General features: G+C 40.2%; 1 protein-coding gene across 2 annotated transcripts in view; it reads right to left on the bottom strand.

Annotated features, from left to right (window-relative positions):
• Window positions 1–15,294, bottom strand: part of RPS6KA2 (ribosomal protein S6 kinase A2) — a 312,524-nt gene that overhangs the window by 48,063 nt on the left and 249,167 nt on the right. For both annotated transcript variants that reach the window (XM_059835897.1, XM_059835896.1), the window contains 4 exons: window positions 13,929–13,966; window positions 13,057–13,199; window positions 5,016–5,086; window positions 4,077–4,165 (listed from right to left, as the gene is read on the bottom strand). In XM_059835897.1, coding sequence (XP_059691880.1) covers window positions 4,077–4,165; window positions 5,016–5,086; window positions 13,057–13,199; window positions 13,929–13,966 — 341 coding nt within the window. The remainder of the gene's footprint in view (window positions 1–4,076; window positions 4,166–5,015; window positions 5,087–13,056; window positions 13,200–13,928; window positions 13,967–15,294) is intronic.

The following is a 15,294-nucleotide window of genomic DNA, read 5'->3' as shown; positions in this document are numbered from 1 at the left end:
TATAAAAGCAGCCTTATGTTAATAAGCGAGAACTTGATTATCTAAGATTGTTTTATGCTTGTAATAAAAGTGTCTGCAAGCAGTAAGAGTAGAGTGTTTTATCTGTAATTGGTTTTGATTGTTGAATTATGATGGATAATGTGAGCCTTGAAATATATTAAGGAGAAAAAGGGAGACCTATGAAATTTGAAAGTTGATTATTTGGATATTCAAAACGAGCAGAAAGAGTTTCCAGATTTTTAGTTTCAGATAGCAAAATTTTAGTGTCTCCACACCTTCAGAATCTTTTTAGTGGGTTAGATTTTTTGAAATGCATTCCTAAGTTTTACAAGAAAGATGTACAATCACTCTGACAAAGGTGAAACTTGTGTTTTAAAACTCATCATCTTATAAAACTGAAAACCAAAGTTTCCTATGTGCCAAAGCAGAATGTGTCTTCTCTGAGAACATGGGATTAAGGAAATAATAACAATTTCTTTGGCTTTGACTTTGAATCTACTGGTGTATGCTTTTGCTCTATACTTTCTTGGTCAAGCTTCTTAGTTATAAAGACTCTGGAACCTTTATACTGCTCAGCAATGTAGGGAATTCCTGAAATGCTCTTTACATTAATTTACCTACCTGAGTAGATCCAGGCCTTAGGGCGAGTAAGAATTAATCACTTGCCTAAATTCCTGGCAATGTAATGAACTAACACCTTTATCGTACAATTTCCTTTCCAAGGTGCTTACTACTTGTTTGCCTAGATATTCCAGTTAGTTTAAGAATTGAAAATTATACTCGTCCATAATCTGAAATTTGTTGTACTTAATCAGAGCAATACTACCAAAGCAGTGCTATGCAGACAATTTGTACAGCAGAGTGTATAGAGTCAGCAAAGGACAGTGCCCATAACAGGGGATGCCAAAGGAAGGAAGACTTTCCATTCCTTAAAAATTTCTTCTAAAGAATTAATGCGGGCACCAGACTTAAAAATAGAATCAGGTAAACTGGATTACTAAATTCCTTCTCTGCCTTGTCTGAGTATCTCCCCTCAACTCTAATATTTTTTCCATTAATAATCCAAAGCTTCAAAACAAAGCTTCAAAGCAAAATTTTAGAATACATCATTAATCTCTACTTCCATTTGTTAAGATATCAAAACCAAATGGCAAAACACAAGACAGTAGTCAGAATAAAATTATTTTCGAAGCTCACCATCTTTCATCTTGCCAACGTTAAAAACCAAATACAAACACTTTCCAGTTTTGCAAACTTCTGAAACAATGGCTGAAAACAAGTGTTTGATCCATAATACGGTTCATTTATTTTAGCACGTTTCATTAATTTTCCTAAGATTTTTCAAACCAGGATGTCTAAGCCTACTTTTCTTTTAACTTCAGACTATTATTCCTTTCCTAGAAAAAGCTAAAATCCACAAAGTTGAAGCAGTCCTTTTGTCTACTGACTTCTGTTCAATATTTAGGCCAACCATTTAAGTATTCTTCCTTTCATTACCAAGAAGTCTGTTTTCATCGTCTCTCATGCTGATTCTCAATCATTTAAAACAGAGAGAGCCTTCAGAAGCTTTCCACCGCTAGCCCTGAAATGTTAAGACCTATTTTTCTGTTACTCTTTTAGATTTTATTTCCATGGATGTTTGTGTTATAAATAATCTCTTCCTTTCTCCCAGCCTTCCCAGTATTTCAGTAAACCTCAGGTTTGAAACCTTGACCCTTAGATCAATTCCCCGTTATTAAAAGGGAGACGATATGGGGGCTAGAACTGTCATGGCTAAAACTAAGCAACTTTGCTTATTTTAGTGAGCAGCTTTTTATTTAAGGATCAGTATTCAGAAACTCCCACTGACTGCACTGAAGCCTCATTTTGGATGGATAGCAGCTTGTGGGAAGCCACAAAATGGGCAGAGCAGAACAAAACCAAGAGACGGAGACAGGGAGGAAACAGCAGAAAGGAACAGAGTGGTGGAGTGGGGAAAAGTTTATATTTGCTGCAGCATCTTATTTTTCTGAATGTAGATTAAACGTAGAAATCCCAAGACTCTAATTTTCTCTAATGTCAAACAAATTGCTTGAGAGCAGTTGAAACCTGCTGAGAAAATGTGTTTTTCCACTATCATCTCTCTGGTGTATCAGACTACAAGAGCTACCATTTAGGTCAAGAGGTAAAACTTATGGGAGGGCATTCCCTCCGCGGGTTGTGTGGGTGTCCTCCCAGGAGGAGAGGGGCCACAGCAGCGTGCTGCGGGACTGGCCCCCCATTCCCACCCAGCCCTGCAGGAGGTTGGGCTGTTGCCTGGTCCCTGTGTGGAGCAAGGGCTCTCGGTTCCTGCTCTTCCCAGCCGTCACAGCAAGAGGCAGCCTGCTCTATACTGTCCTTGTCCGCAGGAGCTAGGCTCTCTTGGAAAATAGCTGAGCCACTGTGTCTGACCTCTGCGTGAGGTGGGGGCTCCAGCTGAGTTGCTGCAGCCAGGCAGAAAGCATCCATTCACCTAAAATGTGATGGTCTGATGGTGCTCAGTATAAAGCAGAGGGCTGGAGTAGCCCACATGCTGCCCCACCTGAAGCAAGAGACAGAGCTACCAGAGCAAGAAAAGGTCAAGCAGAAGTTCAAGAGCACAGAGCAGAGCGTCCATCTTCCACACGTGTGCGTGCACACCCATGTGTGCCTATTAGAAACTGCAGGAGCCATCACTCAGGCAGATGGTGATGGAAGTATGCTGTCAAACGTTTTGCACTCTGCCGCCTGTCTGGCCGCTAATGCTGTGACCAAAAAGCACTGTGCAGCAGACCTTCAGCGGCACCACCTCCAGCATTTGAGAAGTGAGTGTGGGTACTGCAAGACGGAAAGGAAGAAACCTCTCTTGCACCTCTTGCTCTTTCCACATCTCAGAACAAGCCATTTCCTAATTTAGCTTTTTGTTTCTAACTTTACGTTTCCAATCTGAAATAATCTTCTAAGCGTAAACAGCTGCAAGACAGAACAGCAAATCGCTTTTCACAAGTCTCAGTGTTTAACCAGTCTATGCCATTCTGTAAAAGACACGTCATTTATTAGCTGCCAAACTCCCATGGATGGCAATGACAGTCAACCACATATTTAAATATGACCCATTACCTCTCTTCTTGTGATAGAGTTTACAGAATTGAAGCATTAAATTCCTGCTCCTAAGGTAAATTCCTGCTCCTAAGGTCAAAAAAACCCAACAGAGATATGAAGGAAAGGTTTGTCCCTTTCCTTTAGAAGAAAATTCTTCCATTGTTCACCCAAAATGCAGAATATGAGAGCTGTGGGGAAAAAAGAATTTTTAACAGAACTAGATATGAGTTTTAAATGAAAACCAATAGTGCTATTATCTTCATATCGCTTGATATGACTGTCCTTATTTTTCCACATGAAAACCAAAGACCAAATTTGCAATGAAAATCATGCACCAGGCATTGTCCATGACCTTGCCAAATGCAATGAATTTCGTAATAAAACTCCCAAACAAAGGTACAGATGGCGTAAGATACATGATGCAATACATCCTTCTAGTTTATCATAATTTAAATAGGATTATTAGCAAAGGGTGAAAACACATTAGTAAGAAAGGAGATAATACATTTAGGGTAATAAAGAAGAAACCCTACTGTGAAAATGTTTCCAGCAAACACAACGAGACAGCATCGAAACATACTTGAGAATGGGAGAGACAAAATCTACTCCCTTTTGCTCCCCACCTCAGATTTGCAGCTAAGTTATACAGAATTAAAGATACCTGTTTCTTGGTTCCCTATATTATGATATGCAGCAGTTATCTTAAATCCTTCATAAATGCTGGTGGTTTACTCTCCATCTTCACCAAAAAAAAAATAAAATACAAGCTAATATAATGTTTTAGATTCCAGTGGTTTGCCTGTGCTCTTTGCAAATTTCTCTAGTAACGCTCAAGGTTCACTATGCTCTGGGAAGGGATGCAAAATGCCGCATAATGAAGAGGATAACTATCAGGGAAAATGCACTGAGAGAAACGATCACCATCTGACAAGGCAGAGCGCACGTAACAAATGCCCCGATAAAATGCACGCACGTACCTAATCTGTTGGAGGGGTTCCTTTTGAAGAGGGCTCGCAGCAGGCTCTGGGCTTCTGTGCTCAAGAACTGTGGCATTCCCAGCTTGGCTCTGAAAGAACACAACACTTGAAAAGAAAATAGATTTTTCAAAAATTTTCTCCATCCCACTGTGGTTTAAAAAGTGAAATTGTAGTAGTCAGGATGGGCAGACACAGGAATTTGGTGACCAAAGGCTACCTAAGCATAATACAATACAGAGTGAGGACCTGATGTTGTTCTGTTGAAGTTAAAGAATGTTTTACCACTGGCTTTGCTAGAGGCCGAGTAGATCTAATGAATCTTATAACACCTTTTGCAACCTAAATAAGTCATTTTCCTACAGATTTTTTTTCACTTTTTTAGCTTGCTGGAATAAATTTGGGAATCAAGAGGAATTTAAACAAACGAACAAAACTTCATCAAAATAATTATACTAAACCACATATTGATTAAATAGAATAAAACTTCCCTTGGCAATTCACTGCTACAGAGAAAAAATTTTATATTGAGAAAAGATAAGCTTCAAATCCTTATGTCTGCACTTTACATTAAATGAATGGGAAATTTGCAAAGGAAAAGATTTGGAACTTGGCAACAACAAAACCTAAGCTGTGCTGCAGAAATTTGACTGTTCCTACTTTTGCGTAGATAATGATATTCTTTATTACAGAAAGTAAGGTACATTTCTTTCGCAAGGCCCTCTCAGTAATTCAATTCCTACTATTTATTCTGAAGGCAATTTTAGAGCCACATGCAGGCATCAGCTGTGCGCGCCTTACCAAATTCATGCCTCACATAGCTTTGAAAAATGCATTATGCACATTATAATTCTCTACCCTTCATATACTTAGGTCCTATAGGCTGCCCATAGGGTACAGTTAACTCATAGTTAGAGGAACGAAAGCAGTTTCGGTACTCACTTGAGAATGAGTGCCATTGTCTCCTTTCTGTCTTTTCCCTGGAAGGGTAATGATCCTGTCAGCATCTCAAACTGTGGAGTAGCAACAAAATGGTAAATCAAATGAGTGTCGAGACAGTCTGCACAGCCAACAGACACCACACCCACCTTCTATTTCCAAGACAGCTGAAAATGTGAGGAAACGAAATGGTCCAACAAGTTGTACTTCAGAAAAAAACGACACAGCAAGTCTGGATTATGCAGAACATGAAGGACCAACGTAACTGTTTTTGTTCGAGTCTTGTTACAAACTGTTTACACTGATACCTGGGGTCAAGTTTTAGTACGTTTGAGAAGAAGCTGTTTCCTCCAGCACCCGTTTTATGGCCAGTGCTGGAGATGAGATATTTGGCTGGAGGAACCCTTAGTCTGAATGACTATGGCTGTTCCTAGGTTTTGGCATGGGCTGTGGTACAAGGAAAATGGGCTCAACATGCCACTCCACGTTTTTTTAGCTTGAGTCGAACCACCTTTTTGACTTTATATTTGCACCACCGTAGAGATGCCACTGCAGGAGAAACATGCACAAACCCCACATTCTCAAGGCATTTGAGTGTGCTTTTTTCTCTCCTGCTTTTCTTCCCCTGGCTGTATTCAGTGATGAATTTTGCAAGTGTCACATTTAACTGAATCCAAATCTCAAAGAAACCTCAGCAATCAATTATTTGCCTAACTCACACATGAAAACATCAGTTATGGTTCCTTTGAAACAGATTAGTGTTTTCAGTAAATTTGAAGCTTGCCTAATACAGATTCAATACCAGATCTTTCACGCAGCTCTTGCCACAGTGTTTCATGGAGGTATGAGTGGCAGCTGGTTCCTCTGACTAAAGGATGATGAAGGTCATGCATCACCAAACACAAAGACACCAAGAACGTAATTCAGCCCGGGCACAAAGGAGGACAATGTCCATTGAGGTTAAGGAGAACTGTTACTTGCTTATGTCTGTGACTCAGGCTTTGGATCTCTTCTGCTATAGTAAGTACCTACTAATTAATAGTCATTGCTATCATTAAATACCTGTTAAGGCAGGACAGAGTCTGCAACCCTTAGGTAGTTTTTGTACCTTCTCAACCAAGTAGCTTCACTGCTCTTAGGAAGCACATTTGTGCAAAAAAGGATCCTTTCATTACTAAAACCTGTGTCAAGACTGCCCTGCAGCCTGACTCTTCCCATTTCCCAGATTAAATACAGCCATACCATAAGAAAAAATATAAGAAAACATAAGAAAACTGTAACCATGAAACTGTTATGCTAGTTTTGGGAGGAGGGCAGAGGAGAGGTTTAGAAGCCAGATAACTAATTGACTATAATTAATTGAAGGATTGATCTGCATTAGTAACAAATTACCTCAAGGCAGTAAAACACATAGCAGAAACAAGGAAAAAACAGTTTTAAAAAGTGTGTATGGCTGACAAATATAAACCAGATTTGGAAAACATGAATGTGTTAACTCCTGCTTGGTCTAGGAGAGTCAAGAGAAGAGCTGCCGGGTAACGCTGAAGGAAGGCAGCTCATCTTTAAGAGAGAAATATGATGGGGGAGAAGTTTTAAAACTGCCCAAATGACACTGGAGCTCAGGCATTTTCAAAGTAATTCTGACCTATTAGAGCCTTAGTCCTGATAAAAGTGTTCAGATATACCGGGGATGAAGGGCAGAGAACATTGCTTCCCAGGGCAGCAGTAGAAGTGGCACATACTGTACCAAACCCTCCTCACAATTTCTAAAGAGTTTAGGCGTTCAGGGTAAGTACCTAATGTTCACTTACACTTGCTCGTGTTACTCTGTTGTTATAATAAATCTAATTTAATAGCACTAACAATGACTGCTACAGCCCAGAAACGGGCTTGACACTGCTGATGCAGATGACACAGATATAAGCAACTGCTTGGTCAGTGACTACGTGGGAAGAAGACGACTGTAGCTACCACCCACCACGATACCACAGAAAGATCTGCAAATGCACCGTGGGTGCAAGGGGCCAAGAAACCTGGAGTCAAGAAATTCAGATGCAGTGTCCAAGAGGGGAGGAAGGAAGGAAAAAGAAATTTAAGTTGCAGTAGAGAGCAGGGGAAATGACTGTCCTGGAGGCTGCAGGGAATATTTACTGCTCTGCACTAATGGCTAGCACTTTGTTACCACATGCCTCCAATTACACAGGTCTAATGTTGAGGTTAATTCAGATTCAGAAGAAATGCACTTAACATCAATATTTAAAGTGAAAGGCAGCTACAATGAGTTAAATGTACCAGAGCTTTTTACTTCAATGAACTCAACTGAGCAGCAGCTGGAAGAAAGCACTGGATTCTCAACTGCAGTCCTGATTACATATATTGAAGGTTAAATATTAAATAACAAGAATGAAAAAAAGATAAAATGAAATAGTTCCTCTCATCAGTTAAAGCTACCGCTTTACTGCACAACAACCTGTTTTTCTGTTTATTTTTTCAAAAAATCAAGCATCTTGCTAAACCTAAAAATGCAAACAGAAGTGAGCACTTGCTGCTAACATCCTTCCACATAAATACAGAGTTGTATGGGTTACAACAGGTTGACAAGGAGCTGAGCTATGAAGAAACTCTGTAGCATTTTTGGCTATTAAAGCAGACCCTATAGTTTTCCCAGGAGACTCAGTTTTCACTCTCCCCACTTCCCCATCTGTATAAATCATCTCTTTGCTCCTTGCCTCCCAATGGTTTGCTTCTTGGGTATTCTGGAAGGCCACCTTCTGTTAGCCAGTACTTCAGAAGGCTTTGCCTCCCTCCAACCTTGACTTCCTTTCTGTACCAATATTCAGCAAGAAAGGCAAATATTCCCTGTTCCAGTTCCACTGCCTATTTAGAGAACCACAGAACTAAAGCTCGATGGGAAGGGGCCTCTGGAGTCACCTAATCCATCCCCTGCTTAGGTCTCGACGTACTCTGCAGTGCTTCCTTTCTCTAGTTTTCAGGGCAATCACCAACTTCAGTAGGCATAACACCAGCACTGGAGACCCCAGAAGATACACATGTGGGAAGACCTTGGGAAAGAGGGACGCATTTCCTGAGCGGATGGATTCAAGAAGCGACCCTGGTAGGTCATTGAGGAAGGTAATGAACGAGAAAAAATCCACAGCCTGGGGTAACTGCCAGATAAATCTTCCTAGCAGATGCAAGGAGAGCAGATTGTACAAATTACTTCAGCCAAAGTTTCCTGCTAAAGTACTGTGAGCCTAGGATAAAATTCAGGGTTACAGAGAAACTTGATACTACTCAGTTTGGGAGAGCAGAGAGAGATGCTCTTGTCAGGACAGCCACGTTCCCCTCTCAACATTTCCGGTCGTTTTCCAGGTAGCTGGAAGTCTGTCAGCCACTCAGATTTACCATCTGTAAAATGGTTAAGTATTTTTCATTATTAGTCAGGTGTGAAGCATAATGAGTTAATGCTTGCAAAGGGTTTGAATACCTTCACATAGCAGCTAGCATAAACATTCAAAATACTGTTCATGAAGACCATCCCTTGCATTGGGAATAAAACAAGTGTTATGATGGGATTTTGTAAAAGAAGATCGTATTGCTTTGATATCTCGTATTGATTATTCCAATGCCACAGTACAGTTACTACAAAATTACTGCAGAGCTGACTACTTTGTCTGGATACCAAAAGGATGTTTTCTTTTCTTGTGAAGAATTCACTACTTACCCAGTCACTACATTGCTGACAAATATAAACACATTTCTTTTTATTTGGGACTGCCTACTGAGTCATCACACCCCTTCTTTCTCTAATTATATTCCCCTCTCTGCTCACATGACTCTCAAAGATGTCAAGTGCTTTTTTCCTGAACTGAAACAGATACAACTTTCATGAAGTCTGTGGCCTTGTAAATCAGCTGGTATGGTGAACTACAAAACTACTGCTTTCAGAGGCCTTCCAAGAGACTTGTGCATGTTACAGCGTGCAGACCAGTTTATGCAGGCTTCAGAAATGGCAGTGTGGGCATCAAGGCTCTTGCAGCACAGCTGAAAGGGTATTAGTCATACACACATCTCTTTTAACAATTTAAGTCAATCACTTGTTAATGCAGATCTCTTGATGCAAAGCTTTTTGTAGAATATGTCCTATCCAAAACCTCCAATGCAATGAGTAAGATGCAGGAAGGCAGAAAATGAAATCTGTCCAGTCATGATAAACCACACAAATTCACCAGCACAAACTTTTAATTGAGTCCCAACAGTCATCATCACATACTAAATGAGAGGCAGGTACTGTCCTCTGGAATACCTGGAAAGGGTGAGTTTCAAGATTTGTATAACTATACCTGTTGACACATACTAAGCTACCATAAAACAATTCAAACAAACTGAGCAGCAAACGAACAGAGCAGATAACAGTTTTAGTTTTGTGGCCTGTGTGAAAGACTTAGCTGGTGGTAAATGAAGTTCTACTGTTGTTGATAGTAAAACTCCCATTAAGTAATAATTAATAACATAACTAATAACATAATTAATAATTAATTACTAAGACAAGACCAGAATTTAGTCTTTTTCAGATAAGTTTGTTTTGATATTAATAATCACAACATGCCACATTTAATGTCACCTTCAAGGATCATTCAGTTTGATTCTAGCCTGTGCCCTAGTCAATGCAGGTGGGCAAGGAGCTGCTAGCACAACCCGACTCTTCATACTGTAGCATTAATCCCTCTTCACAGAATAAAACAGGCAAGAGAGTGTTTGGTTGCTCTTCTGGCTAGGTTATAGGCCATTGTATCGCTGTCTGCCTCATATGTTCCCTTTGTTGATCAAAATTTTAGGTATGAAAATTACACTGTCACATTCACATCCTTTCAGAATGTGCATATGCCACCAACTGGTATATTTTCTTTGTATATTTTGTACCATACTGCAAATTACTTAGAGAGAAATGCTAATAAATCATTTGTCTACCATTTCATTCTCTTCAGTTTTGAGACTGGTAGAAAAACAGCTTTCCTAACAGAATATAAAAGTGACAGAGCAAGGAAAACCAGGAGAGATGAGCAGAGCAAAAGCACCAGAAAATCCTCCTGCACAAATTTTAGTGTCCGGAAATACCCTTTTTCTGCCCCAACCAGTTAGTCATTAAAAAGGAAAAAAGATTGAACTGATTAAAGCTATTTTTCTCTAAGATGTCTGGTAGCACCCAAAAGCTTAAAGCATTAGCTTACAGTTAAAATGATTTTACTCTCTTTAACTCATCTCCTTTTATATGGATTCTTATATTTTCTAATTCTAATACACTGAATCCCTGGGGGAGGGGATGAAAAGAGAGATGGAGGGGGGAAAAAAAAAAAAAGCCTAGCAAAAAACAGGTGGGAAGGAGCCAAGTTTATTAGCAGGTGAAAGAAAAACAATCTATGCACCAAATACACCATCATGTCTTTTTAACTGGAGACAGACAGTGAGAAGGCACAGCTATCCTCCAAAACTAAACATATAATAAAAAAATTTAAAGGGTTGGGATATGTTTATTATGTGAGCCATAACCTATTGGTTTTCCTGTATAAACATATGTGGTTCAGAAGTGCTGAGCATCCACAAATGGATTTGTAGCCATAGAAGATAAGGATGTTCCACTCCTTTTTAAATTCAGGTAATAAATTACATTATTTACTTACATTAACTGCTGTCAACCAGCTAGATCAGTGATGTAGGCCCTCCCCACACCAAATTTTCAATAGCTTTCACATTGCTTCCTATCCTTACTTCCTTTAGTGACACCAGTTGTCTACTTAGGGTAAACAACATTTTAACAAACTCTAAGGATTGTGGGCTATAATGTAACATATAGCTACCTAAAATAGCTTCTGTACCACAGGAAATGGAGCTGTATTAGCAAAGCAGGTTGCGACATTAATTGCTTCTGCCCTGGTTCTGCAGGGGAGCTGTGATAACCATGGTGAGGTGCAATGTGAGCCACAGCTGCAGTGCTGTTCTGCGTTGCATTGCCTGTTGGTGGCCATCCACTGAGCACTTGGGTAGACCTGCAGCCTGCATGCTTCAGGAAAGAGCAGCATCCCCTTTGTTATCTGAATGGATCCCTGTGAGAGTAATAAATGCTCAAGGGACAGCATTGTGCTTGATAAAGTGACGCTAGGAATAACAGCTTCAAAAAGACTATAGCGTTCATATAGCTTTTAAAAAATCACAGCATCACAAAACAACTTCTCCTTGATCTTCCCTTCATCCTCCTCAGCAGCAATAGCACCACAGACTGAAGAGGCTGGATGGGTGCAGGAGGGAGCAGGTTAGCACCTGAAGACCTAATTTTAGATGGCTGGCATGAGGAGGGTTCAATACCTCTCTGAAAAACTTTCCTGACATGGGATCCCAGTGTCAAATACTGCAGCACTCAGAAGGATGTTATTAGATCCTTCTCATAAGCCAAGCAGCTCCACTGGAGTTACTAGATATTCCTTGCAGAGCTCTTCTTGGAAAGTGTTTTCCAGGGCCTTCTTAAGCAGTGGGGAGCTTTCTTCTACTTTCCAGGCTAACTATATTTCACAATGAGTTTATTCCTATCTGCTCTTGGGGAAACATTACTCTTTAGCTTAAATAGCTCCTTTCTCTCTGTGGTGTTTTGCCCGGGGATATTTTCATAGATGGTATAGGTACTATACCATCTTTGGACCATTACTGGACTAATAAGCATCTACAATTAATGAATTTCCCCTGCAACACTGTATCAAATACTTTATTATAATGCAAGCACATGAGATCCAGTTCATTTACTTTGTTTAGAAAAAGATGGCTATCTCATCAAGTAAAATACCAGATTAATCTAGCACAACTGATTTTTGGTAAATTCATGTTGCGTTTTAACTAACTTTCCATTGATTTCCATGTATAAAATTAGATTAGCACAGTTTCAAATATTGATTCCATTTAAACTACCTCCAGAATAGCTTATAGGACTCTTAAAAGTTAAGCAACAGTGAGGAAAAATTGCTACTTTTGTACAGTGTTGGGGAATGGGCCTTCTTGCCCTCCATGACAGATATTTCTTGGTCACAAATTACTACTGCTGAGCAGTTACAATCAGAATTTCCCCTTCAATAGTTAATCCAATTGAAAGACATGTACAAAAAAGATGAATTCCTAACTATTCCTGTGTGCCAATTGATAGATTTGTGTCTGTTTCTGGTGATTTCCTCCCTGTGAAGAGAAGTAATTTTAAAACTGTTTCCTATATGTTTGAAACCAGCTTCAGCATGCACTCAGGACAAAGCAAACATCCCAAACTAGTCATAATCAAGACACAGCAAAATGGTACAGAAGAAGAAAGGAGGATGACATGGTGCCTGTATGTATTTGTTTTCTTTTCCCACCAGGAGAAAATAGAGGTTCTTGGGTGACAGTCTCCCACCAGCTAATAAGACTGGCTAGAAATCTACAGCCAGATTGTCCAAGAACTACCTGATTCTCATTAGTGGAACAAGAGTCAGCGATGTTGATGTGAAGACGACAGATGAATGGTAAAAGAACCACTGAGGTCCTCTGAAACATTCAGAGTGCCCTCTAAAATATGTCCTTTTTAATCTATATTTTGCAGAAAGAAAGAGTAAACTTCTGAGTTTCTCTAAGAGGATATCCCTAATCTCTAAAAATTGCTGCCTGGGGAATTGTTTCCTAACAAGAACCACGTTAGTAGCTAGGCAGATGTTTCTTCTGAAATGCTTGAGCTCTTCTGAGCTTGCCCTGCCCTGTTTCTGTGGAACGGAAATATTCATGGCTCACAGTAACAAAACGAGACAGCAAAGCACTGTGAGAAGTTAGAGAGAGAATATGGGGCCAAATGCTACCTCATATACTGCCAGGAGCAGCTGGTTCCCTATTGCTGATGCAATGAAAACGATCAAGCAATCATTAAACATCTACTTTCCTATCAACCCTTAACTGCAGAAAAAGGCACCTTTTATCTGAGGGGTGTGATCACTCCTACAGCCACCCCTCCAACAAACAAACACAACGTTTCCATTACCATGAGTACGCCAAAAGACCACCAGTCGGCACTCTGCGTGTGTCCCCGGCGGTTGACCACCTCTGGGGCCATATACTCTATTGTCCCACAGAACGAATACGCTCTCTTGTCATGGTCGATGGCTTCTTTACTCAGACCAAAATCTAAATAAATTGAAACAAAAAAGACTTGTCAGATCTTATTTACATTTTTGGTCACTTAAACTGTTCAAACAAAACACACCCACCAGCCGATGAAGCACCCTTCTGTCTGTGTGCAGGAAGGCCGCAGGCACGTGTGCACTGAAGCCCTGCCTACGTGGAGTGCCTGGTCGGCATTTGTTAATATGTCCTGAAAGCAGGTGTATAATTTTCTCTGTTCAGAATGAGGTTCTGGCCCAAAGCAGAAAAGAGAGTTTAAATAGACAGAAATACATAGTTCAGATTTGGTGAAGACAATGCTGGAAAGGCTTCTTGCTCAGATAACCAAAGCATTAGGAATAATAATCCCAGATGGACAACAGTGAAAAGGATGGCCAGGACAGCTCCTCCGGAGTGGCAAAGGGAAGTCTTTCCAGGTGTCCTCTGCACAGCCATAATTCAGAGAATTTAATCTAGAGTGAGCAGTCATACTGGAAGCACCCTTCCATCCATAGTGGTAAGCAGACAAGCCTGCATGCCTCACATCAGTCAGGAGTACAATTTTACCAAGAAAATGCTATGTTCTCTGTCTGCTGTGCAGCACGGGTGCTTGACGAATTGCCAGAGAAGAGGACCCCAACACTCAGACTCTTCTGGCTTCTGAGTTTTTGTAAGTGAACTCTTTCCATGCAAAGATCAAGATGCATGGAATGTACTGCAGAAAAAACATCAAGTTTTCCATTCCTCACATACCTGTTATCTTAATGTGGCCCTCTTCATCAAGAAGAATGCTGTAAAGCAAAAAAGCAAACATTCATTCATTAGGCAGGCACAGAGTGCAGTTAACAAACATGAATAAAACATGTTTAAGACAGGTAAGGAGATATGCAAGACTCAAATACATGTGCAAACAAACCCCCAGTGGATTATATGCCTCCAGAAAGAAAAATGATCCTCAAAGGTCTGTCTAATCTCATGTCTGAAGCACGCACAGCCTGTGGCAGTTGCCCAGGGAGCCTTCTCCCTACTCCATAGCATGCTCAGGGTGGACATGCAAACTGAGCTCAGAAAGAACGGGGTGTTCAAAGCCAACAACCGCAGAGTATCTGCTTCCAGCAGGAGAAGGAGCTACAGGTTTTCTGCTCTTCTTATAATAAGAAAGGCAAGCACACAAATAATCAGAGCTTGGACTCACTGGACCTAAAATTAACTCCAAAGGTAGATACGTTCATGCTGAAATAATAAAAGTGACTGTAGAGCATAATGACTAGCCACAGCCTAACTGCATGGATTTCCGCCCCTGATAATTTATTCTGTCCGGAAGCATAAATGAAAATTCAGCCTGGAAGCCAAGTTCAAGTGTTCTCATGTTTGCCACCTGCCAACATATTTTATTCTCACAAAGGCACTCCAACATTTCTGTGAGAAAAATGACTGTAGTTCACATTGCTAGTTTTTATGGAAGCAAGAAGGAACACTGAGACTGAAAAACAATTATTTTTGGTAACTTTTCTGCCTATAAATACTGAAACAGTAATGAGGGTGGTGTTTCTTCAGTTCTAGTTAGATTTAGTATATTTCTCTTTTCAAGATGGTCTAGTGAGGTGTCAGCTATTTTTATATTCCCCTTCTCTTAGAGAGTCACTTTAACCCAATTTTTCAGGAAGAAAATAAGACAGAAGTGAAACAAATACATTGGGCTATACTTTTGTGAAAGGTTGTCTCTGTACTGAAACATAATTGAAAGGAGATGATCTTCTGCCATTCATTTGTGTGTTTAGAACAGACTGTTGTGGTGTAATTCATCAAACAAAGGCCAGCAGCTGAGTCACTACTATGTGTTCAATAATTAAAGCTTTTTCTTCTCGATAAAAGCATCTTCACCTCTTTTCTGTCTTCCCAGATTTCTTGAAGAGGCATAATTTTTAAGTACTAGCCTTTAACAGGCATTTTTAAATGTATTTTTGTGACTCCAATCCCTAAACGAGAGGCTTGTGCTTCAGAAGAGAACCTGCCAGTGTGGAAGTGAATGTGAGTGTATGAACTCCACGGACCTGGCTCTGGAAAAACGGCAAGGGGGAGTACAGCTCACAGAAGTCACCCAAAATTTTGCCCCACA

The sequence above is a fragment of the Gavia stellata genome, chromosome 2 (genome assembly GCF_030936135.1).
Source record: "Gavia stellata isolate bGavSte3 chromosome 2, bGavSte3.hap2, whole genome shotgun sequence".
NCBI classification, from domain to species: Eukaryota; Metazoa; Chordata; class Aves; order Gaviiformes; family Gaviidae; genus Gavia; species Gavia stellata.
Note: the sequence above shows the minus strand (reverse complement) of the source record. Positions and strands in the feature narration are given on the sequence as shown.